Source organism: Impatiens glandulifera, unplaced genomic scaffold, assembly GCF_907164915.1.
Source record: "Impatiens glandulifera unplaced genomic scaffold, dImpGla2.1, whole genome shotgun sequence".
NCBI classification, from domain to species: Eukaryota; Viridiplantae; Streptophyta; class Magnoliopsida; order Ericales; family Balsaminaceae; genus Impatiens; species Impatiens glandulifera.
Genome location: NW_025919240.1, coordinates 1 through 24,928, shown reverse-complemented (window position 1 = coordinate 24,928; position 24,928 = coordinate 1). Strand labels below are relative to the sequence as shown.

Below are 24,928 nucleotides of genomic sequence, written 5' to 3'. Positions count from 1 at the left end.
GTGTTGATACAAAAGACAACTAAATCTAACAGCCTCGGTCCCTCCTCCCACACTTTCTCCCACAACTTGCACCTCTCCAAGCCTCATTCCTTCAAGTGTACAAAACCTAAGGCTGAGTACCGACACCACACAAAACATAATGAGTCTAAAGACTCAGCAAGTAATTAATATTGTAAAACTTGCTGGAATGCTTTGCTTTTAAAAAGAAAGATGTATGCATAAAAGATTCATACTTTAAAAGAGATGATCATTCCATAAAAAGCCATATGCATGTTTATAAAATATGAGTTAATGGGCATGTACAGTAACATCTTGAGCTATGTTTAACCCTACACCATTCAGAGCTGATCCTGAAGGCAAGGAATTTGTTTGAGACATATTTGGAAAAGGCACAATTAGGAGTCAAACCCTAAAAGCCCTAAACCTGTTTGGACCGTGTTTGGGTTGGGCAGCAATAAATAGAGCTCATGCTAAATATTCTGTTCCCATAAATAATTCAGCCAGTACATGTGGAATTGGCTGACTAGAGCTCATGCCAGCCTGCCTCCTCCCTTTTCCGTCAATACTCATTCATCCATAATAGTATGCGCCCATATATGCATAAACCTTAAGGGTTTCTGTTTTATAAAAATTTATACTTAACAAATCAAGAAACCCTAGTATTTTCTGGAAAAGATGATGACCATTGTTATGCTTGATAAAATAGTATGTTTATAAACCAGATTGGTCCATAAAACCCATGTTATGCCATAAAAACATATATTTCAAACATATATGAAAATCTGGGCAGAAATTACTTAATATAAATAGCTATGTGTGGGTTTTAAGAGTGATTTTGAGAAAGGCTTGCCTTAATTTCGAAATTGGATAAAGAAGATAGTCTTTATTAGGGTTTCTCTTGCTTCTATTGAAAGGTCCTAAATTTGGCTTATAGAGAGAGAAAATGGAATTTGTTGATGAAGAAAATAAATGGCTTAAGGGTATATTTAAAGGGCTGATATGCAAGGTGGATTGCATGAAGCTAGGTTAAATGGAAGGCATGCAAATGGTTATGGTGGGGTGTTTTTAGGATTCCATGTGTCCAAATTAATTAATAGGCAAGTTGGTTTAATTATTGACTAAAGAGGGAATTAATTTAGGATTAAGCTTATCCTAATTATTTAGTGAGTCCCCTTACATGGGTCCATGCAACTTGCTATTTTTATTAAAATTTGTCAAAGTACAAATTATCAGCCTCTTGTATCCCATGTCCCTTATACATTCTGGGCTACATATATAATTTAACACATAGAAATTAAATCCCAGTTCTACGTAGTAGCAGCAAGCCTATTCTTAAGCATAATTGTGATCCTCTTCTACATGGGTCTTTCTACAAACTGTCCCATAATATAATTAGCACATTCTTTTTATATTTCAGCCCTAGTAATAATAATACAAGCCTCTTCCTAAAATGACCCATAAATAAATACATAAGGGTGAACAATTCAAAAATTGCACCCTTGACCATACTAGCCTTTTTGAACAGAAAAAGATGAGTTTGGGCATAACAATTCTACCCTACTTATAAAAATTTCGACCTCAAAATTTACTTACGGAACAGTTCAGGATAGTTCTGTTGCATATCCTGTTCTACTTCCCAGGTGGATTCTTCTACTGAACTATTGTGCCAAAGCACCTTGACCATATTTACTTCTTTATTTCTTAACTTTCTGGTTTGCCTGGCCAGGATTTGGGTTGGTCTCTCCTCATAAGATAGGTCCTTTGCTAACTGAACTTCTTCATACTAAATCACATGGTTGCAATTAGGAATATAATTCCTCAAATTGGACACATGAAAAACATTGTGAACAGCAGCAAGGCTTGGAGGCAATGCTAATCTATATGCAACTTCACCAACTGCCTCCAGAATCTCATAAGGCCCTATATATCTTGGATTCAATTTTCCCTTCTTTCCAAACCGAATGATACCCTTGCAAGGAGAACCTTAAGAAACACATGGTCGCCTTTGTTGAATATTAAATCCCGACGCTTCTTATCTACATAACTCTTCTGCCGGCTTTGAGCTGTTCGCAATCTTTCTCTAATCTTGCTAACTAAGGAAACTGTGTTGGAGACGATCTCAGGCCCTATTAACGCCCTTTCCCCAACTTCATCCCAATGCAGGGGAGTTCTGCACTTCTTCCCATAGAGAGCTTCAAAGGTGCCATGCCAATAGAAGATTGATAGCTATTCTTGTAGGCAAACTCTACTAATGGCAGCCTTGATTCCCAATCACCACCAAAATCTATAAGGCATGCCTTTAGCAGATCTTCTACGATTTGGATCACTCTTTCAGATTGGCCATCTGTTTGGGGTGAAAGGCAGTACTGAATGCTAACTTTGTCCCCAAACCTTTGTGCAAGCTTTCCCAAAAGTGAGAGGTAAAACGAGGATCTCGGTCAGACACGATTCTGGTTGGAATGCCGTGGAGTCTAACGATCTCTTGTAAGTACAGCTCCGCATATTGATTCATTGAAAAAGTTGTCTTTACAGGTAGGAAGTGTGCTGACTTAGTAAGACGATCAACTATTACCCAAATGGCATTCATTTTCCTCAAGGTCAAAGGTAACCCAACCACAAAGTCCATGGCAATATCGTCCCATTTCGAAACAGGTATGGGCAGTGGACAAAGAAGTCCAGAAGGCCTTTGACGATCCACCTTAACTTGCTGGCAAGTTAAGCACTCACTAACATACTTAATGATATCCTTCTTCATACCCGGCCACCAATACAACATTTGAAGATCTTTGAACATTTTGGTGCTTCCTGGATGAATAGAATATGGAGTAGTGTGTGCTTCAACCAATAACTCTTGCCTTAACGAACCTATTGAAGGTATTCATAGTCGATTCCTGTGATACACCAGATTATTCCTCATGCTATACAAAGTTGTCTCCCTCTTATCATCTTTTTGCTTCCATAATGTTAGTTGTGGGTCATTAGCTTGTCCCAACCTAATTCTTTCTACAAGATCAGGAACAATGGCTAGAGTTGCAAGAATGCACTCCTGCCTTGGCTCAATCACAGCCAGATCTAATCTTTCAAACTCTTGAATTAGGTCAGACTGGGCAGTGATTAGATTAAGGGTACCCGACTTACAGCTTAAGGCATCAGCTACAAGATTGACCCTCCCCGGTTGATAAACAATTTCACAATCATAATCTTTAACCAGCTCCAGCCAACGCCGCTGCCTCATATTCAACTCCTTTTGAGTAAATAAATATTTCAAACTTTGATGATCCGTAAATATTTGAGACTTCTCACCATAAAAATAATGCCTCCAGATTTTAAGAGCAAAGACTACAGCCGCTAGTTCTAGGTCATGTGTGGGATAATTCCGTTCATGAATTTTCAGTTGCCTTGAAGCATAAGCCACTACATTCCCGTGTTGCGTAAGGACAGCTCCTATTCCACACTTTGATGCATCTGTGCAAACCACAAAGTTGCCTACTCCTTCTGGAATGGTAAGCACTGGGGCAGAAATCAGACAGCGCTTTAACTCATTAAAACTTGTCTCGCATTCATCAGACCACACAAATTTCACATTCTTGCGCGTTAGAGTTGTAAGAGGAAGTGCTATCTTGGAGAAGCCCTTGATGAACCTCCTATAATAGCCTGGTAATCAAGAAAGCTCCTCACCTCAGTCATATTCATTGGCGTCGCCCACTCCTTAACTGTTTCCACCTTTGATGGGTCAACTTCTAACCCCTTTGCTGAAATAATATTCCCCAAGAAAGCAATCTATTTGAGCCAGAAATCACACTTACTTAACTTTGCAAACAGCTGATTTTCTTTTAAGACTTGCAAAACTATAGCCAAGTGTTGCCTATGCTCTTCCTACGAACGTGAATAGATTAATATATCATCTAAGAAAACGACCACAAACTGATCCAAATACGAATGGAATACCTTATGCATCAGCTCCATGAATACAGCTGGTGCATTGGTTAGTCCAAACGGCAGAACCAAGAACTCATAATGCCCATAGCGGGTTCGGAATGCGGTTATCTTTACATCTTCTTCCTTGATTCTCAACTGATGATACCCAGAACGCAGATCAATCTTGGAAAACACCGCAGCACCTTGAAGTTGATCAAACAGGTCATCAATTCTTGGCAACGGGTACTTATTCTGAATTGTCACCTTGTTCAACTCTCTATAATCAATACACAACCTTTTGGAACCATCTTTCTTATTCACAAGAAGGACTGGTGCACCCCATGGATTCACACTTGGGCGGATGAGGCCTTTGTCCAGATAATCTTGCAATTGATCTTTCAGCTCTTTCATTTCTGTAGGTGCTAAACGATAAGGCGCCTTTGAAATTGGCAGTGTCCCTGGCTTCAATGTTATAGAGAACTCCATATCTCGTTTTGGCGGCAAACTTGAAATATCATCCGGAAATACACTAGGGAAATCTCTCACTACTTCAATATCTTCCAACATAAGTTTATGCCCAACTACCAAAGCACAATTATAAGACATCACCCTAGTGGCTCTTTCCAAAAACAGTTGTTGCCCCTTAAATGCTGGACGCGCATGAAACAGAAAGGTCTTCCCATACTGATCTGTTAGCACCACCGTCTTCTTATTACAATTAATTTGCGCCTCATGTCGGAATAGCCAGACCATACCTAGGATCACATCAAATCCTACCATATCTACTACCACAAGATCTGCTAACATCTTATGGTTCTGATTATAAACTGGACAGGCCTTAATAATCTTATTAGAATTCAGGTGAGAGACTGAAGGAAGAGATATGCTATATGCCATCAACGACTCCTCAGGTTTTAAACCAGCTTTTTGAACAAAACATGCAGTAATAAATGAATGTGTTGCTCCAGTGTCTATCAAAGTGTTGGCTAAAATATTTGCTATTAGAAGATTACCCGTAATGATCGTGGTCTTAGGGTCGGCCTCCTCCCTTGTCATCGAGAAAACCCTCCCTGGTGCAACATCATTCTTCTTGGGACAGTCTCTTTGGAAGTGCCCTCGCTGCTTACATATAAAACAAACATTGGACCCTTGCATACAGCTCCCTATATGAGTCTTCCCACAGATGGTACATACTGGAATTGGAGTGTTGGAAGATTTGGTTGAGGATACTGATCCAGCTGGTTGAACCCTCTTTGACTGTTGTGACTGTTGGGGCCTTTGAGAAAATCTTTGGTTATTGTTGTTGTTGTGGTAGAAGTTCCTTGGCTGCTGAGAATGTTGGGAGGTAGTAGCCTGATTATAAGATGACTAGGGCAAAGCATTTCTATTGAAGGACTAATTAAAAGGCCTCTTCGTTGATGGACCATGAAACTCCCTCCCTTGATAACTGCCCCTCTTGGCCTGGCCCTCCCTAATGATATCTTGATTGTCCTTCTCAGCCATTAGAGCTCGATCAATCATTTCCTGCATAGAAGAAGGGTTACTAAGTCTCACATACCGACGGATTGTAGCATTGAGGCCCTCAAGAAAGTGATTAAGCTCCATAGAAGCGTTGCCGGTCACCATTGGAGAAAAGTACTTACCTCTTTCAAACCTCTTTACATAATCTGCAATACTCGAATCCCCCTTAATTTCAATAAATTCTCGCGCTAGCTTGTTGCTGGTGCTTAAAGTAAAATACTTGCCATAGAAAACCTCTTTAAATTCCCCCCATGAGATGCTGCTAAGATCAAGCGCTGCCTTAGCACCCTGCCACCAAATTCTAGCATCATCCCTCAGCATAAACGTGGCACACCTGACCCTCTCCACCTATGAAATCTGCATAAACTCGAAGATGGTTTCCATAGACTGTACCCACTCTTCAGAAACAATAGGATCTGAACTGCCCTTGAACTCAGCTGGCTTAAAGGTCATGAACTGCCCTTGAACTCAGCTGGCTTAAAGGTCATGAACTGCTTGTACACAGGGGCTTGCCCTCCCTCCTGAGTGTGGTGAGTACTACTATGATTATTATTCTGAAACATTGCCCTCATTTGCTCCCCTTGAAGACGATTCTACTCCTTCAAGGTCTCAATTAATCCTGTCAAAAGTGTATTCTGATCTAACTTTGTTGCTGCAGAAGATGATGAAGACTGGACCTTGGCAGCTTTCCCCATTGTCTTAGATCTAAAATCACATATAGACCCTAAGAAAAGCTTAGCATATTTTCAAACCATATAAACTGAATTCTTAATCCCTATCATCGATCCTAATATCACATTTAATCACATAAAACTTACAAACATTTGAAGGCGAGATCTTGGAGATGAAACTGTAGGAGCTGGAGTGTGGAAGTGCTAAGGATCGGGACCGTTGCTCTGATACCAACTGAGACGTGCCTGCTCATATATTAAAACTACTACTCAACATGTATCAATATTTAACTTTAAGATACCTAACTGAAGCCATATACACTTGTGCTGTTCAAAAATATATTTTATATATACAAGATGCATCAAACAGCATAAAGTAATACAAAAGGATGACCTATAAACCATCATGCAAACATGTTTCTGTACAAGTATTATACACATGCAAAATTAGACAGTAAGAAAGGACCCAAAATAAAAGCCAAGTGTTGATACAAAAAACAAGTAAATCTAACAACCTCGGTCCCTCCTCCAACACTTTATCCTACAACTTGCACCTCTCCAAGCCTCATTCCTTCAAGTGTACAAAAGCTAAGGTTGGGTACCTACACCACACACAACATAATGAGTCTAAAGACTCAATAAGCAATTAATATTGTAAAACTTGCTGGAATGCTTTGCTTTTAAAAAGAAAGATGTTTGCATAAAAGATTCATACTTTAAAAGAGATGATCATTCTATAAAAAGCCATATGCATGTTTATAAAATATGAGTTAATGGTCCTGTACAGTAACATCTTGAGCCATGTTTGACCCTACACCATTCAGAGCTGATCCTGAAGGCAAGGAATCTGTTTGAGCTATATTTGGAAAATGCACAATTAGGAGTCCAGCCCTAAAAGCCCTAAACCTGTTTGGACCGTGTTTGGGTTGGGCAAGAATAAATAGACCTCATGCTAAATATTCTGTTCCCATAAATAATTCAGCCAGTACATGTAGAATTGACTGACTAGAGCTCATGCCAGCCAGCCTCCTCCATTTTCCGTCAATACTCATTCATCCATAATAGTATGCGCCCATGTATGCATAAACCTTAAGGGTTTCTGTTTTATAAAAGTTTATACTTAACAAAATCAAGAAACCCTAGTATTTTTTGGAAAAGATGATGACCATTGTTATGCTTGATAAAATAGTATGTTTATAAACGAGATTGGTCCATAAAACCCATGTTATGCCATAAGAACATATATTTCAAACATATATGAAAATCTGGGCAGAAAGTACTTAATATAAATAGCTATGTGTGGGTTTTAAGAGTGATTTTGAGAAAGGCTTGCCTTAATTTCGAAATTGGATAAAGAAGATAGTATTTGTTAGGGTTGCTCTTGCTTCTCTTCAAAGGTCCTAAATTTGGCTTATAGAGAGAGAAAATGGAATTTGCTGATGAAGAAAATAAATGGCTTAAGGGTATATTTAAAGGGCTGATATGCAAGGTGGATTGCATGCATCTAGGTTAAATGGAAGGCATGCAAATGGTTATGGTGAGGTGTTTTTAGGATGCCATGTGTCCAAATTAATTAATAGGCAAGTTGGTTTAATTATTGACTAAAGAGGGAATTAATTTAGGATTAAGCTTATCCTATTTATTTAGTGGGTCCCCTTACATGGGTCCATGCAACTTGCTGTTTTTATTAAAATTTTCCTAAGTACAAATTATCAGCCTCTTGTATCCCATGTCCCTTATACATTCTGGGCTACATATATAATTTAACACATAGAAATTATATCCCAGTTCTACATAGTAGCAGCAAGCCTATTCCTAAGCATAATTGTCATCCTCTTCTATATGGGTCTTTCTACAAACTGTCCCATAATATAATTAGCACAGTCTTTTTATATTTCATCCCCTAGTAATAATAATACAAGCCTCTTCCTAAAATGACCCATAAATAAATACATAAGGGTGAACAATTCCAGAATTGCACCCTTGACCCTACTAGCCTTTTTGAACATAAAAAGATGAGTTTGGGCATAACACTTTATCTCTGAACATCCATAAAATCATTGTGTCTTGTGTTCTTTCTCCATTCTAGTTATTTCAATCATCCGAACCGACTAGTCTTTATTCCAACCGATCCTTCTTCATTCCATTCATCCTTATTATTAAATCCGTGTGTGTTACTTCAAGTTGAAACAATCTATTTCGGCACTTGAACTCGGTTCAAGAAGTTTGTGACAAATTGTGTGGTGTTGAGACCGGTGTTAATCTCAAACTGGATTACTGCCAACAGTTGTGAGTGTGTAAGCGTTCTCCGTTAGCCAAATCCCGGTCCTCTATTGGCGATCCCGATCCTATCACATACATATTTGAAACGTCTCAAAACTTCTTTAAGCACCTCTAAATCCTTCCAATCTAGAATCCCATTTTTACAAACAAGAGTCAGCTTCATCTCTCACTTGGAGGCCTTCGCTCGCAATACTTTAATCATTCACTTCGACTTTGTCTCATTCGTCTTGGATGAAGAGTTAACCTACATGTTCAAATCTCTAGAGAACTCAGGATTAAATAAATTCCTTGAGGGATCACATGTAATCTACGAAGATGTAATCTTCGAATTCTTTAAAAACGCAAGGTAATTTATGACTCAATTATCATATCAAAAGTTCGAGGAGAAGAATTTTCCTTCTCCGAAGAAGACCTTGCCCGATGCTTCGATCTTACAACTAGTTTTCCGACTTTTCTCCATCTCCAAGTGACATTGTGCATGAAATGTCACTACTCTTCTCAAACACCTCCTTTCGTGTAGAAACCCATGGGGTCAAGCACGCTTTGAAAACCGATTTTTCACTCCTTAGTGATATCATTGCCAAATCCATTCTAAAAAACAATCCTCTCACATCTACTCCAAGAAGATCTTCGAAATGATGGTGGTCATCACAAGGGGCATTTCCATAAACTGGTCGAAGATTATCTTTGACAATTTGAAGAAAATGATATCTTCCCAAAGAATTCTAATTGGATATGTGTATCAACTTAGCTTCTTTTTCTTCGAAATAGATGTTCATGATCAACTAGGACTTAGACCCAAAACCTCTCATTTCTTGACCAATGAAAGGGTCTACAACTGTATTGATAGGGTAGAAAAAGATAAATGCAAGAAAGAAATTCTCCTAAGGTCTCCAAATAATTAGAATTCATGTGTAATCCTTTTGAAAATTGTTAAAGTGGGGAGGGATTAATCTTGTACTTGCATTTATGAACCAATCTTGTTAACTAAACATATTTAATAAAGTCATAAGGTATTAAGCATATGTTTACGTTATTAATTCATGTTTTGTAAAGGTTATTAAGCAAATGTACTATAAATGTTTATCTAAATTTATGACCGTTATAAAATATTAATGAGTAAAATATTAAACCATCACGAAGTTGTCTTGTAAACATGTATATCACTTTTCAAAATGGCATCATTTTTAATTTACTCTTATCGCTTGTGAACAAGCGCAAAAAGTGAAGGTCTATTTTTTTTAATGGTTTCAAACACGTCTGTCATTTCCTTAAATATAGGGTGCATGTAGAAACAATAGCCTCACGTTATTTAAAACCCTAAAACTTCCATTCGTGCTCTGCCCTCTCTCTAGACTCATCACTATGGTTAAAGAATCCTCTTTCTCTAACAATATTATGCAGGTAGATTTTGAATAAATTTATGGATCAAGAATACAAAAGATGGTGATTATTTTTCGAACAATCGAAGCTTCCGGCCTCGGAACGTTCTTGGACAGCCCGTTTATATGTTATGATCAATCAGTACTGGAATTTTTTGCCTCGGCAAAGATTGTTGACGACTCAATTGTTGCCAAAGTTAACGGCATGGAGTTCACCCTCACGAAATATATGTTCGTTAATACTTTAAAGCTCCAAAGAACAGGCAAGATCTTTTCTCAAGCGATTCCACCCAATGTTTTATCTACAATGCAATCCATGTTTTTTGATAGTGATGTCCTAGTAAGATACAACGAAAAAAAAGGATTTGAAATGCGAGTACCACTTTCTGTGGTAAATCGCGCTAAAGCGCTTCAGGGCAGAGGAGGCGCTTGTTAGGCGTGACACGTCAATTGGGGATTCGTTCTGTTCAACATTCTGAGGAAAATGGTGTCCCCCTAACAAAGAGAAGTTTGGGATTTTCAGTCCAAATAAGGTGTATATTGAAGCATCTATACATTCCCACCGGTCCAGGTATTCCGTTAAACTGTAAGAAAATCATGACAGTTGTGACTGTTGGTAGATATATCACCAGGGGTAAGAAGGCCATGGATTCCAACTCCGAGGCCTCCGGATAGCAGTCTAGTGGTAAAACAGTCGGTACGAAATTGGTAGGCGGAAAGTCAATGGGAGGCTCAAATCGCATAAACCCGTCCACCTGTGTTGCGTCCTCAAAAAGACTATAATCAGGGGTTAAGTCTGCGACAAGTTCCAACAGTGTTGTCAAAGCCGAACATAGATAGTCCTTTGAGATCAACTCAGCCCGAAAGAAATCTCGGTTTGAGGTAAATATCCCTCCTCCTCCTCCTCTATTCAATGCTTCTTCAGTGCCGATAAATACTCCAGTCCAGGAGCAAGAATCTACACCTCGTGTTACTCTGATTGTGCTTGCATTTTTAGAGGTTCAATCGGTAGTTAGTGATGATACAAACAAGGCTGTTGATACTACTATTGCTACCGATCGGTTAGAATTCTCTCAAACCGACCGGTTAGATGATGGTCTCCAAACCTATCGGTTCATTACTTCAGAAACTGGCCAGCTAGAAGCTGCTGCAACCAGTCAAACCAATATCTGTCAGACTATTCAGTAGGCGGTTCTGACTCCAGTTGTGGCTTCCTCCACTACTACTAGTGAGACGACTTTGGTTGTTGCCAATGATGACTGTATTCCTACTCCGACATTTCCACAAGAGATTATGTATACCCGGCCTGCTCCAAATGAAAATTCCCTAACTAAAGTTCCAGTAGACACAATTCCAAGGTGTTTCACCTCTTTAGCTCAAACGAGAACAATAAAGGGAATTGAACTCAAAGACCTAGTTTTGTGTCTTAAACGAGCTGAAGTTGTTAGAGCAGGAAAAAGTGTCTTTACTCCCACATTTGACCCACCTTTTGATGTTACTCCAGAGGCACAAACATCCATCTAACCAATACTTTAACATGATGAAGCTGATGTTATGATCAAAATTGATCTATTTAACTCTTGTATGAGTCTTAGATTGGGAATAAGCTTTAGTGAGGCATTTCCAGATATGAAAAAAGAAATGATGTGGTTCAAATTACTAAGCTTGGAAGAGGTAATCTTATTTATCGCTAAGACTAAATCTGTCATCGAAGCCTCAGACAGAGTGATTTTATGGAAGCGTATACAAGGAGCCGTGCAATCTATCCTTTCTACAAAGCATGCCATTTGAACTTTGATGTTATTGTTGACACAACAATAACATACGTGGAGGTGATCAACCATTTAAATGAACTATTGGGGGGATATATCTCCACTAATCTTAAATATGTGGATGGTGGTGAAGCCTCCAACTCAGAAGAAACTGGAATTCCTACTCCTCGAACCGACTTGAATCATCATGACGAGAACGAGCCTCTAGACTTTGTTCAAGAAATGCCTCACTCTAAAGGTAGGACTAAAACTATAAATACCGAGAAGACACCGGTTGAGGAGGCTAGGACATCGAAGAAAAAATGGACAAGTTCAGAGTAACGTGAGTTATTCGATGGTTATGAGGTAAGAGGACCTTGTGCCAAAGAGCAGCACAGTGGTATCCCAAGGCAAGACTAAGAATGCATTAATGTTTATTTGGAACTTAACTCAGATGACAAAACAAATTTAGGTCTTCTCGGATGAGCATCTGAAGGTAATGAAAATGAGGATGGACAAGATACGGCTCATCCAAATCATTCTTTTGCGGTTAACAAGAGTCCTTCCTCGTCTCATCCCTCAAAACGACCAGTTATTGGAAAGGATATTGAAGCTCAAAACACCAAGTTGCCGACCCCTGCTCACTCCTTTTTGAGAAAGTCCCTAAATCCAAAGAGGTCTCGAACCTTAATAGCTAAAATAGGGATAATAGTCTTGAAGAACCAGTCGGTCCGGAAATGTCTCTTCAGGTCAACACCCGCCATGTTATACCTATTCAATATGTTCCACTTGGCTCCCATAAATCCACTCGTTTCAATTCTGAGAAAGAGATTCCCAGACCGAATATTCGACAGTTTATCATGGAGGTAATGACTCTGTGGAAAGAATCTCTATAATCGGTAAAACTCGACTGGACCGAATGGAAGAATTGCTAACATCCTCTTTAAATGCGCAAAACCAAGAATTAGTAAGAATGTGACAGGAGATGAGGAAAGAGCTAGGAAAGATGGAACCTCTACTCAATAAATCATTTACCCTCCAGACCGAAATCAATTCTTCAATCGATGTCCTTACATCTCAAATATTGGTGATATCATACAACGTTGCTTATTCTGAACAAATTGAGTCTGAGGAAGACCGGATGACATTATCCCAAATGGAGACTCAATTTGAAAACCAAAACTCTCGATACAAACGAGGATTAGGTCGAGGTGATGGTTCTTCTATTGACGATTTTCTGCTTCATGAAGGGGAAGGGGATGTGGGCGTAACATCAGGGGTCAAACCAGTAGCAATTTTATGGACTGGCTGAAAGAGGACATCGAAAAGAGAACTTCAAGAGGGAGACGCTAAAACTCTTTTCTCATTAATGTTTCTCTTTTATTTGTTTTTCAATTATGAACTCATTGAAATGCTTTTGTTGAACAATTGGTTTTTTGACTAATTGCATTATGTGTTTCGGTTATTAAACAATTAGTAATGTTTTGATAAGTGACTAGTTTTGATAGTTTTAAGTTAAAACAATCAAAAAGGGAGAAATTGCTAAGAAATAGATCATTGGCATTGAATATTTAGTTTAAGTAATCAAAGAGGGAGAAATTTTTAGATTAAAGTAGCTAATTAATTTAGGATAATTAGCCAATAATTATAAATGTACCATGTTTTTAATATTTAGTTTAAATAGTTAAAAAGGGAGAAATTATTAAGTTAAATAGTTAATCAACTATTAGTGTGAATTAACTATTAGCATATAAATAAGAACTTAATTATTTAAATTTAATCATGTGCAGATTAAAGAAAACTGGAAAGAAAAAGTTGTCCGGTATTTGATCAAATTTAGCATTTGGATAAAACATTAGTTTTATAAAAGAGGCGCATCCGGTTCTCCAAAATCTTTATTACATACTTTGGTATTCTATACTCATCTTTATGAAAGGAAGCGCATACGGTATTATAAGAAGATCGGTTTCTTAAACTTCAGTATTATATTAAAAGAGTATCTGGTATTATATGAAGTCGATACTTTATGACGCGTAACCAATTATTTACGCTCCGGTATTTTATGAAGGCGTAACCTGTAGTTTAGACTTCGGTTTTATATTGGAGCATAGCCGACATTTAACACATCAGTTTTATATTAAGGGACGTGACTGGTTGTTTGCGATTTCTGTTTTATATATAAGCGTACTTGTTATTTTATATTTCGGTATTATGAAGAAGCGCTTCCAGTATTATATAACTTCAATTATATAATAAGCGCTTCCGGTTATTTATCAATACGGTGTTTTATAAGATGCGCTTCCGGTTTTATAATCAGGCAGTTTGCTGAAGCGTTTCCTATATTATTTAACTTCGGTTATATAAGAAGCGCATCCGGTATTTTATTGAAATCGGTTTTTAATCAAATCGATATTATATTTGAGCGCTTCCAATTTTTCCTGCTTCTGGTATTTTATCAACCTCGATACCATATAAGGACGCTTTCGGTAGTTCCAGAAGTCATCTTTATATGTCCCAGGTATTTGTTTCTATTTTTGTACAATGACTGATGAAGATCTTTTGTAGCTTGTTCCAGTAGAAGAGTTCTGCCAAACCTATTATAGACTGCCAAGCACCAAAGTCAAATATTCTGAGTTGTACGCTCCTTGTACATAGTTATCCCATTTATGAATTTTGAATTACTCTCATCAAAGTACAGACAAGATGAAAGAAGATCTTCTCCATTGTACTATTCTGATGCCAAGAATGTCACAAGAGGTCAGTGTACGTTGGAGCAAATATGACCGTTGCATATTTTCTTACTTAAGGAGAAGTTGGAAGATATTTAAAGACACAACTTTTGAAAACATCTTGAAATATTTATAAAACTAGTTCATACTTGCAAAAATCATCTTTCAATTCTCTCAAGCTCTCAAGCCTTAAAGCTTACAAGTTTGTTGGAGTGTTACCATTCTATTACAAACTGTCAATTCTGTGTGAGTATTCAGTATTGTAAGTTGACATAATTGGTTTCTGCTCAACAGAGTGTGTGCTAGATGTTCGAAACTGGCAGCAACTAAGTCTTGCTTGTTCGACGGAGTTTGCGTAAGTGTTGTAAACAAATTAAATCTTCTAGTAAATATCCTTCTTAAAGTTTGAGAAGAAGGGGTGACCTTGTGTCTTGTGTTGTGTATTCTTTCTCTTCATATCTTGTGTTGTGTTGTTCTTTCTCTTCATATCCTTCTTATTGTTTATCTGCTGCTTCAAGTCCAAACAAACAGTTTCGCACTTAACATTATCAAGAGTTTGTGAAGGCTTGCGTAGAATAAAAACTAGATATTAACTTCTAACATAGTTCATATCGAAGTGGTGTGTACGCGTTCAATATAGTCAGACCCCCTGTCTCTAACATTCATCCCGATCCTAACATGGTACATGAAATTATTTTTATACGATTAAACCAAAAACACTATTTCTTGATGAGTACATGACATCATTTTTATACGATTCAACCAAAATCCTATCTCTCGATAGGTACATGAGATTATATTTATATCTCTCAATAGGTACATGACGTAATTTTATATGATTCAACTAAAAACTCTATCGCTCGATAGTTACATGACATCATTTTTATACGATTCAACGAAAACCCTATCTCACGATATGTATTTTATATCGTTTTTATACGATTCAACCAAAACCCTATCACTAGATAAGTATATGATATTGTTTTATATGATTTAACCAAAATTCTCTCTCTCGATATGTACATGACATTGTTTTCATTCAATTAAACCAAAATTCTATCTCTCAATAGGTACATGACATAATTTTTATATGATTCAACTAAAAACATTATATCTCATAGGTTTAAAAATTGTTTTTATACGATTCAACATAACTCTATTTCACAATAGGTACATGACATTGTTTTCAAATAAATCAACCAAAACCTCTTGATAGTTATTTGACATCAATTTTATATGATTCAACAAAAACCTTATCTCTCGATAGGTACATGATATCATTTTTATACGATTCAACAAAAAACCATATTTTTGATAGGTACATGACATCGTTTTAATATGGTTCAACCAAAAACATTATCTCCCGATAGGTACATGACATTGTTTTCATACGATTCAACAAAACTATATCTCTTGATATGTATATGACATCGTTTTTATATGATTCAACGAAAAGCCTATCTCTTGATAATTATATGACATCATTTTTTTACAATTAAATCAAAAACGTTATCTCTCGATAGGTACATGAAATCATTTTTATACGATTCAACTAAAAACACAATCTCTCTATAGGTACATGACATCTTTTTTATATAGATCAACCAAAAACCTATCTCTCGATAGTAAATTACATCGTTTTTATATGAATCAACCAAAACCCTATCACTTGATAAGTATATGACATTGTTTTATATGATTCAACCAAAATTCTATCTCTCGATAGGTACATGACATTGTTTTCATACAATTCAACCAAAACTCTATCTCTCAATAGGTATATGAAATCATTTTTATATGATTCAACCCAAAACCTTATATCTTGATAGATTCATTATATCGTTTTCATATGATACAACCAAAAACTATCTCTCGATAGATACATGACATTATTTTTATACGATTCAACAAAAAACCCTATCTCTCGATAGGTACATGATATCGTTTTTATACGGTTAATCCAAATACCTATCCCTCGATAGATAATGACATTGTTTTCATACGACTCAACCAAAATCCAATCTTTCAATAGGTACATGACATTTTTTTATACGATTCAATCAAAACCCTATATCTCCATTAGTACATGACTTCATTTTTATACGATTCAACTAAAATCCTAACTCTCGATAGGTACATGACATCGTTTTATACGATTAAAAAAAACACATTATCTCTCAATAGGTACATGATATCATTTTTATACGATTCAACAAAAACCCTATCTCTCAATAGGTACATGAGAATGTATTTATATCTCTCGATAGGTACATGACGTCATTTTATACGATTCAACCAAAAACTCTATCGCTCGATATTTACATGACATCATTTTTATATGATTCAACAAAAACCCTATCTCACGATATGTACTTTACATATTTTTTATACGATTCAACCAAAAACCTAACACTCGATAAGTATATGATATTGTTTTATATGATTCAACCAAAATTCTCTCTGTCGATAGGTACATGACATTGTTTTTTAACGATTAAACCCAAAACCAAATATCTCGATAGGTACATGACATTGTTTTTATACGATTTAACCAAAACCTTATATCTTCATAGGTACATTACATGGTTTTTATATGATTCAACCAAAACTCTATCTCTCAACAGGTACAAGACATCGTTTTTATATAATTCAACTCAAAACATTATATCTCGATAGATACATGATATCGTTTTTATACGATTCAACCAAAACACTATCTCTCAATAGGTACATGACATTGTTTTCATACAATTCAACCAAAACTCTATCTCTCAATAGGTATATGATATCATGTTTATATGATTCAACCTAAAACCTTATATCTTGATAGATTCATGATATCGTTTTCATATTATTCAACCAAAACCCTATCTCTCGATAGGTACATGACATCATTTTAATACGATTCAACAAAAATTCCTATCTCTCGATAGGTACATGACATTGATTTTATACGGTTCAACCAAAAACCTATCCCTCAATAGGTAATGACATGGTTTTCATACGATTGAACCAAAATCCAATATTTCAATAGGTACATGACATTGTTTTTATACGATTCAACCAAAACACTATATCTCCATTGGTACATGATATTATTTTTATACGATTCAACTAAAATCCTAACTCTCGATAGGTACATGACGTCGTTTTATACGATTCAACAAAAATAAATTATCCCTCAATAGGTACATGATATCGTTTTTATACGATTCAACCAAAACCCTATCTCTCGATAGGTACATAGTGATTACAGTTCTTAACCACTACTAGATTCGTTGTACCCTGGTAGACAACCATCTGCGATAAGCTCTAGCACTAGGGAGACAGTGAAACTGTTTTAAGGGAAATGTGTTAAACACATGCCTCGAATCAACATTTTATCTGGTGATTTCGTTCTTTGTAATATTGTATTTATTTAATTTATTTGTAACATTATTTGATATATATTTTCTGTTATTTGAAGACAAGATATCTAACAATCTTAAAACATCTTCCATGTGCTAAGTTATTTAGTAGCTTGTGTCATCGAAATTTTTGTCTTTGATATTTCAGGAATACGAGTTATGATATTATAAAACAGATGATGGCTTATTTCGACAAGATAAAGTTTTTCATCTAAAGGAATAGAAGAATATACAAATAAAGATAAGTCTTTATTGTATACATATAATGTTAATTTTATGAAAGCTTACTTTTGTAAGCTAATATATGTTGATGTAGATATATATTCTAAAGAAAAATGATGTATATTCATTATAGAAACGTTTTCTAAAAAATAAATTAGAAAACTATAATTTATTTTAATTTTACTTAAATGTTTGTTGGTTATTTTAATTATTATTAATAATAAATAAATAAAAAACTAAAGAGTTAGTTTTTAATTTTAAGAAATAAATTACTAACTATAATTTAGTAATAGAAATTAAAATTAATTAAAATTAAAACATATGATTTTATTTTTAAAATAATTAATTATAATATATATACATTCTTAAATTAATTAAGCATGACGAATAATAAGAATGTGATAGGTTGATTAGAAAAGAGTTCCAAACATTTATGCATGCACCTCCGAATCCCATTTTAGCCAATGGTTTCTTTCGTAGAAATCTAATGTGTTATAAAATGACACCAGTCATTTATACAATTCAAAATTCTTATATAGAAATTATTAGATGAATGGCCCTAACAATGAAAGGGCGTGTTGGTGCAACGGTTCAAAGTTCAGACAGTAGAAATATGATGTGTTATAAAATGACACTAGTCATTTATGATGAAACCATTCAAATTTCTTGTATATAAATTATTATATGAATGGAACCAATGATTTCTTTCGTAGAAATATGATGTGTTATAAAATGAAAAAAGTCATTTATGATCGAATCATTCAAATTTCTTGTATAGAAATTATTATATTTCAGGACCTGAAATGGATGGTTTTGGGACTCGAAAATGGGATTATATCATGTTTGGCTGTTATGGGTCTTGAAAGTGTGGTTTCAGAACCCGAAATAGGGTGTTTCAAGATCCGAAATAGGTGGTTTGGGGACCCGAAAGCTTGGATTCAGGACCCGAAAGTGTTGTTTCAGGACCTGAAATGAGTAGTTTCAGGGCCCGAAATGGGTGGTTTTGGGACCCGAATTGCTTCATTTATTTAATTATATGCTTCATGGTTTTTAAATGTTTATCTTTCGTTTTTGTAGGGCAAATAAACGTAAAAGGTATGCCTAAAAAGAAACTCCCAAAGTAGCTTCGAAAGTAGCTCCAAATCCCCCAAAGCAGCAGCTCCCAAAGCAGCCCCCACAACTCATTTTTAACTAGGACATCGTCTTAAGCATCAAGAATCAAGCATCAAGCATCAAGCATCAAGCATCAAGCATCAAGCATCAAGCATCAAGCATCAAGCATCAAGCATCAAGCATCAAGCATCAAGCATCAAGCATCAAGCATCAAGCATCAAGCATCAAGCATCAAGCATCAAGCATCAAGCATCAAGCATCAAGCATCAAGCATCAAGCATCAAGCATCAAGCATCACGCATCAAGCATCAAGCATCAAGCATCAAGCATCAAGCATCAAACATCAAGCATCAAGCATCAAGCATCACGCATCAAACATAAAGCATAAAGCATCAAGCATCAAGCATCAAGCATCAAGAATCAAGCATCAAGCATCAAGCATCAAGCATCAACATCAAGAATTGTGCTTTAAGCATCAAGCATCAAGCATCAAGCATCAATCATCAAGCATCAAGCATCAAACATCAAGCATCAAGCATCAAGCATCAAGTATCAAGCATCAAGCATCAAGCATCAAGCATCAAGCATCAAGAATCAAGCATCAAGCATCAAGCATCAAGCATCAAGCATCAAGCATCAAGCATCAAGCATCAAGCATCAATCATCAAGCACCAAGCATCAAGCATCAAGCATCAAATATCAAGCATCAAGCATCAAGAATCAAGCATCAAGAATCAAGCATCAAGTATCAAGCATCAAGCATCAAGCATCAAGCATAAAGCATCAAACATATGGCATCAAGCATCAAGAATTAATCATCAAACATCAAGCATTAAGCAAATAATATTAAGCATAAAGCATAAATCATCAAGCATCAAGCATCAAGCATCAAGCATCAAGCATCAAGCATCAAGCATCAAGCATCAAGCTTCAAGCATCAAGCATCAAGCATCAAGCATCAAGCATCAAGCATCAAGCATCAAGCATCAAGCATCAAGCATCAAGCATCAAGCATCAAGCATCAAGCATCAAGCATCAAGCATCAAGCATCAAGCATCAAGCATCAAGCATCAAGCATCAAGCATCAAGCATCAAGCATCAAGCATCAAGCATCAAGCATCAAGCATCAAGCATCAAGCATCAAGCATCAAGCATCAAGCATCAAGAATCAAGCATCAATCATCAAGCATCAAGCATCAAGCATCAAGAATTATGCATTAAGTATCAAGCATCAAGAATATGGCATCAAGCATCAGGCATCAAGAATAAGGGATCAAAAATAAGGCATTAAGCATCATCCTTCAAGCATTAAGTATCAAACATTAAGCATTAAGAATTAAGCATTAAACATTAAGCATTAAGCATTTGTTGGGTTGAATTTCAACAGCATTAATCATTAAGCATTAAGCATTAAACATTAAGCATTAAGCATTAAGCATTAAGCATTAAGCATTAAGCAATTAGCAATTAGCAATTAGCATTAAGCCTCAAGCATCAAGCATCAAGCATCAAGCATCAAGCATCATACATCAAGCATCAAGCATCAAGCATCAATCATCAAGTATCAAGCATCAAGCATCAAGCATCAAACATCAAGCATAAGGCATCAAGCATCAAGCATCAAGCATCAAGCATCAAGCATCAAGCATCAAGAATAAGGCATCAAGTATCAAGCATTAAGCATCAAACATTTAGCATCAAACATCAAGCAATAAGCATCAAGCATCAAGCATCAAGCATCAAGCATCAAGCATCAAGCATCAAGCATCAAGCATCAAGCATCAAGCATCAAGCATCAAGCATCAAGCATCTAGCATCAAGCATCAAGCATCAAGCATCAAGCATCAAGCATCAAAAATCAAGCATTAAGCATCAAGCATCAAGCATCAAGCATCAAGCATCAAGAATCAAGCATCAAGCATCAAGCATCAAGCATCAAGCATCAACCATCTAGCATCAAGCATCAAGAATCAAGCATCAATCATGAAGCATCAATCATTAATCATCAGCATCAAGCATCAAGAATCAAGCATCAAGCATTAAACATCAAGCATCAAGCATCAATCATCTAGCATAAAACATCAAGCATCAAGCATCAAGCATCAAGCATCAATGCATCAAGCATCAAGCATCAAGCATCAAGCATCAAACATCAAGCATCAAGCATCAAGCATCAAGCATCAAGCATCAAGCATCAAGCATCAAGCATCAAGCATCAAGCATAAGGCATCAAGCATCAAGCATCAAACATCAAGCATTATGAATCAAGAATCAAGTATCAAGCATCAAGCATCAAAACATCAAGCATCAAGCATCAAGCATCAAGCATCAAGCATCAAGCATCAAGCATCAAGAATCAAGCATCAAGCATCAAGCATCAAGCATCAAGCATCAAGCATCAAGCATCAATCATCAAGCACAAGCATCAAGAATCAAGAATCAAGAATCAAGAATCAAGCATCAAGCATCAAGCATCAAGCATCAAGCATCAAGCATCAAGCATCAAGCATCAAGCATCAAGCATCAAGCATCAAGCATCAAGCATCAAACATCAAGCATCAAGCATCAAGCATCAAACATCAAGCACCAAGCATCAATCATCAAGCATCAAGCATCAAGCATCAAGCATCAAGCATCAAGCATCAAGCATCAAGCATCAAGCATCAAGCATCAAGCATCAAGCATCAAGCATCAAGCATCAAGCATCAAGCAGCAAGCATCAAGCATCAAGCATCAAGCATCAAGCATCAAGCATCAAGCATCAAGTATCAAGCATCAAGCATCAAGCATCAAGCATCAAGCATCAAGCATCAAGCATCAAGCATCAAGCATCAACCATCTAGCATCAAGCATCAAGAATCAAGCATCAATCATCAAGCATCAAGCATCAAGTATCAAGAATCAAGCATCAAGCATCAAGCATTAAACATTAAGCATCAAGCATCAAGCATCAAGCATAAAACATCAAGCATCAAGCATCAAGCATCAAGCATCAAGCATCAAGCATCAAGCATCAAGCATCAAGAATCAAGCATTAAGCATCAAGCATCAAACATCAAGCATCAAGAATCAAGCATCAAGCATCAAGCATCAAGCATCAAGCATCAACCATTAAGCATCAAGCATCAAGAATCAAGCATCAATCATGAAGCATCAATCATTAATCATCAAGCATCAAGCATCAAGAATCAAGCATCAAGCATTAAACATCAAGCATCAAGCATCAAGCATCAAGCATAAAACATCAAGCATCAAACATCAAGCATCAAGCATCAAGCATCAAGCATCAAGCATCAAGCATCAAGCATCAAGCATCAAGCATCAAGCATCAAGCATCAAACATCAACCATCAAGCATCAAGCATCAAGCATCAAGCATCAAGCATCAAGCATCAAGCATCAAGCATAAGGCATCAAGCATCAAGCATCAAGTATCAAGTATCAAGCATCAAGCATCAAGCATCAAGCATCAAGCATCAAACATCAAGCATCAAGCATCAAGCATCAAGCATCAAGCATCAAGCATCAAGCATCAAGTATCAAGCATGAAGCATCAAGCATTAAACATTAAGCATCAAGCATCAAGCATCAAGCATAAAACATCAAGCATCAAGCATCAAGTATCAAGCATCAAGCATCAAGCATCAACCATCTAGCATCAAGCATCAAGAATCAAGCATTAAGCATCAAGCATCAAGCATCAAGCATCAAGAATCAAGCATCAAGCATCAAGCATCAAGCATCAAGCATCAACCATCTAGCATCAAGCATCAAGAATCAAGCATCAATCATGAAGCATCAATCATTAATCATCAAGCATCAAGCATCAAGAATCAAGCATCAAGCATTAAACATCAAGCATCAAGCATCAAGCATCAAGCATAAAACATCAAGCATCAAACATCAAGCATCAAGCATCAAGCATCAAGCATCAAGCATCAAGCATCAAGCATCAAGCATCAAGCATCAAGCATCAAGCATCAAGCATCAAGCATCAAGCATCAAACATCAACCATCAACCATCAAGCATCAAGCATCAAGCATCAAGCATCAAGCATCAAGCATCAAGCATAAGGCATCAAGCATCAAGCATCAAACATCAAGCATCATGTATCACGTATCAAGTATCAAGCATCAAGCATCAAGCATCAAGCATCAAGCATCAAGCATCAAGCATCAAGCATCAAGCATCAAGCATCAAGCATCAAGCATCAAGCATCAAGCATCAAGTATCAAGCATCAAGCATCAAGCATCAAACATCAAGCATCAAGCATCAAGCATCAAGCATCAAGTATCAAGCATCAAGCATCAAGCATCAAGCATCAAGCATCAAGCATCAAGTATCAAGCATCAAGCATCAAGCATCAAGCATCAAGCATCAAGCATCAAGCATCAAGCATCACGCATCAAGCATTAAGTATTCAACATTAAGAATTAAGTATCATGCATTAAGCATCAAGCATCAAGCATCAAGCATCAAGCATCAAGCATCAAAAATCAAGCATCAAGCATTAAACATTAAGCATCAGGCATCAAGCATCAAGCATAAAACATCAAGCATCAAGCATCAAGAATATGGCATCAAGCATCAGGCATCAAGAATAAGGGATCAAAAATCAAGCATTAAGCATCATCCTTCAAGCATTAAGTATCAAACATTAAGCATTAAGAATTAAGCATTAAACATTAAGCATTAAGCATTTGTTGGGTTGAATTTCAACAGCATTAAGCATTAAGCATCAAGCATCAAGCATCAAGCATCAAGTATCAAGCATCAAGCATCAAGCATCAAGCATCAAGCATCAAGCATCAAGCATCAAGCATTAAGCATCTAGCTCAAGCATCAAGAATCAAGCATTAACATCAAGCATCAAGCATCAAGCATCAAGAATCAAGCATCAAGCATCAAGCATCAAGCATCAAGCATCAAGCATCAAGCATCAAGCATCAAGCATCAAGCATCAATCAAGCATCAAGCATCAAGCATCAAGCATCAAGCATCAAGCATCAAGCATCAAGCATCAAGCATCAAGCATCAAGCATCAAGCATCAAGCATCAAGCATCAAGCATCAAGCATCAAGCATCAAGCATCAAGCATCAAGCATCAAGCATCAAGCATCAAGCATCAAGCATCAAGCATCAAGCATCAAGCATCAAGCATCAAGCATCAAGCATCAAGCATCAAGCATCAAGCATCAAGCATCAAGCATCAAGCATCAAGCATCAAGCATCAAGCATCAAGCATCAAGCATCAAGCATCAAGCATCAAGCATCAAGCATCAAGCATCAAGCATCAAGCATCAAGCATCAAGCATCAAGCATCAAGCATCAAGCATCAAGCATCAAGCATCAAGCATCAAGCATCAAGCATCAAGCATCAAGCATCAAGCATCAAGCATCAAGCATCAAGCATCAAGCATCAAGAATCAAGAATCAAGCATCAAGCATCAAGCATCAAGCATCAAGCATCAAGCATCAAGCATCAAGCATCAAGCATCAAGCATCAAGCATCAAGCATCAAGCATCAAGCATCAAAGCATCAAGCATCAAGCATCAAGCATCAAGCATCAAGCATCAAGCATCAAGCATCAAGCATCAAGCAGCAAGCATCAAGCATCAAGCATCAAGCATCAAGCATCAAGCATCAAGCATCAAGCATCAAGCATCAAGCATCAAGCATCAAGCATCAAGCATCAAGCATCAAGCATCAAGCATCAAGCATCAAGCATCAAGCATCAAGCATCAAGCATCAAGCATCAAGCATCAACCATCTAGCATCAAGCATCAAGAATCAAGCATCAAGCATCAAGCATCAAGCATCAAGTATCAAGAATCAAGCATCAAGCATTAAACATTAAGCATCAAGCATCAAGCATCAAGCATAAACATCAAGCATCAAGCATCAAGCATCAAGCATATGGCATCAAGCA

General features: G+C 36.8%; 1 protein-coding gene across 1 annotated transcript; it reads right to left on the bottom strand.

The window, feature by feature from the left end:
* Window positions 1-1,585: 1,585 nt before the first annotated feature.
* LOC124917721 lies at window positions 1,586-2,207 on the bottom strand. The gene is made up of 3 exons (XM_047458064.1): window positions 2,135-2,207; window positions 1,841-1,983; window positions 1,586-1,783 (listed from the first exon to the last, which is right to left on the bottom strand). The coding sequence occupies exons 1-3, from the start codon at window positions 2,205-2,207 to the stop codon at window positions 1,586-1,588; spliced, it is 414 nt and encodes a 137-aa protein (XP_047314020.1).
* Window positions 2,208-24,928: the final 22,721 nt, after the last annotated feature.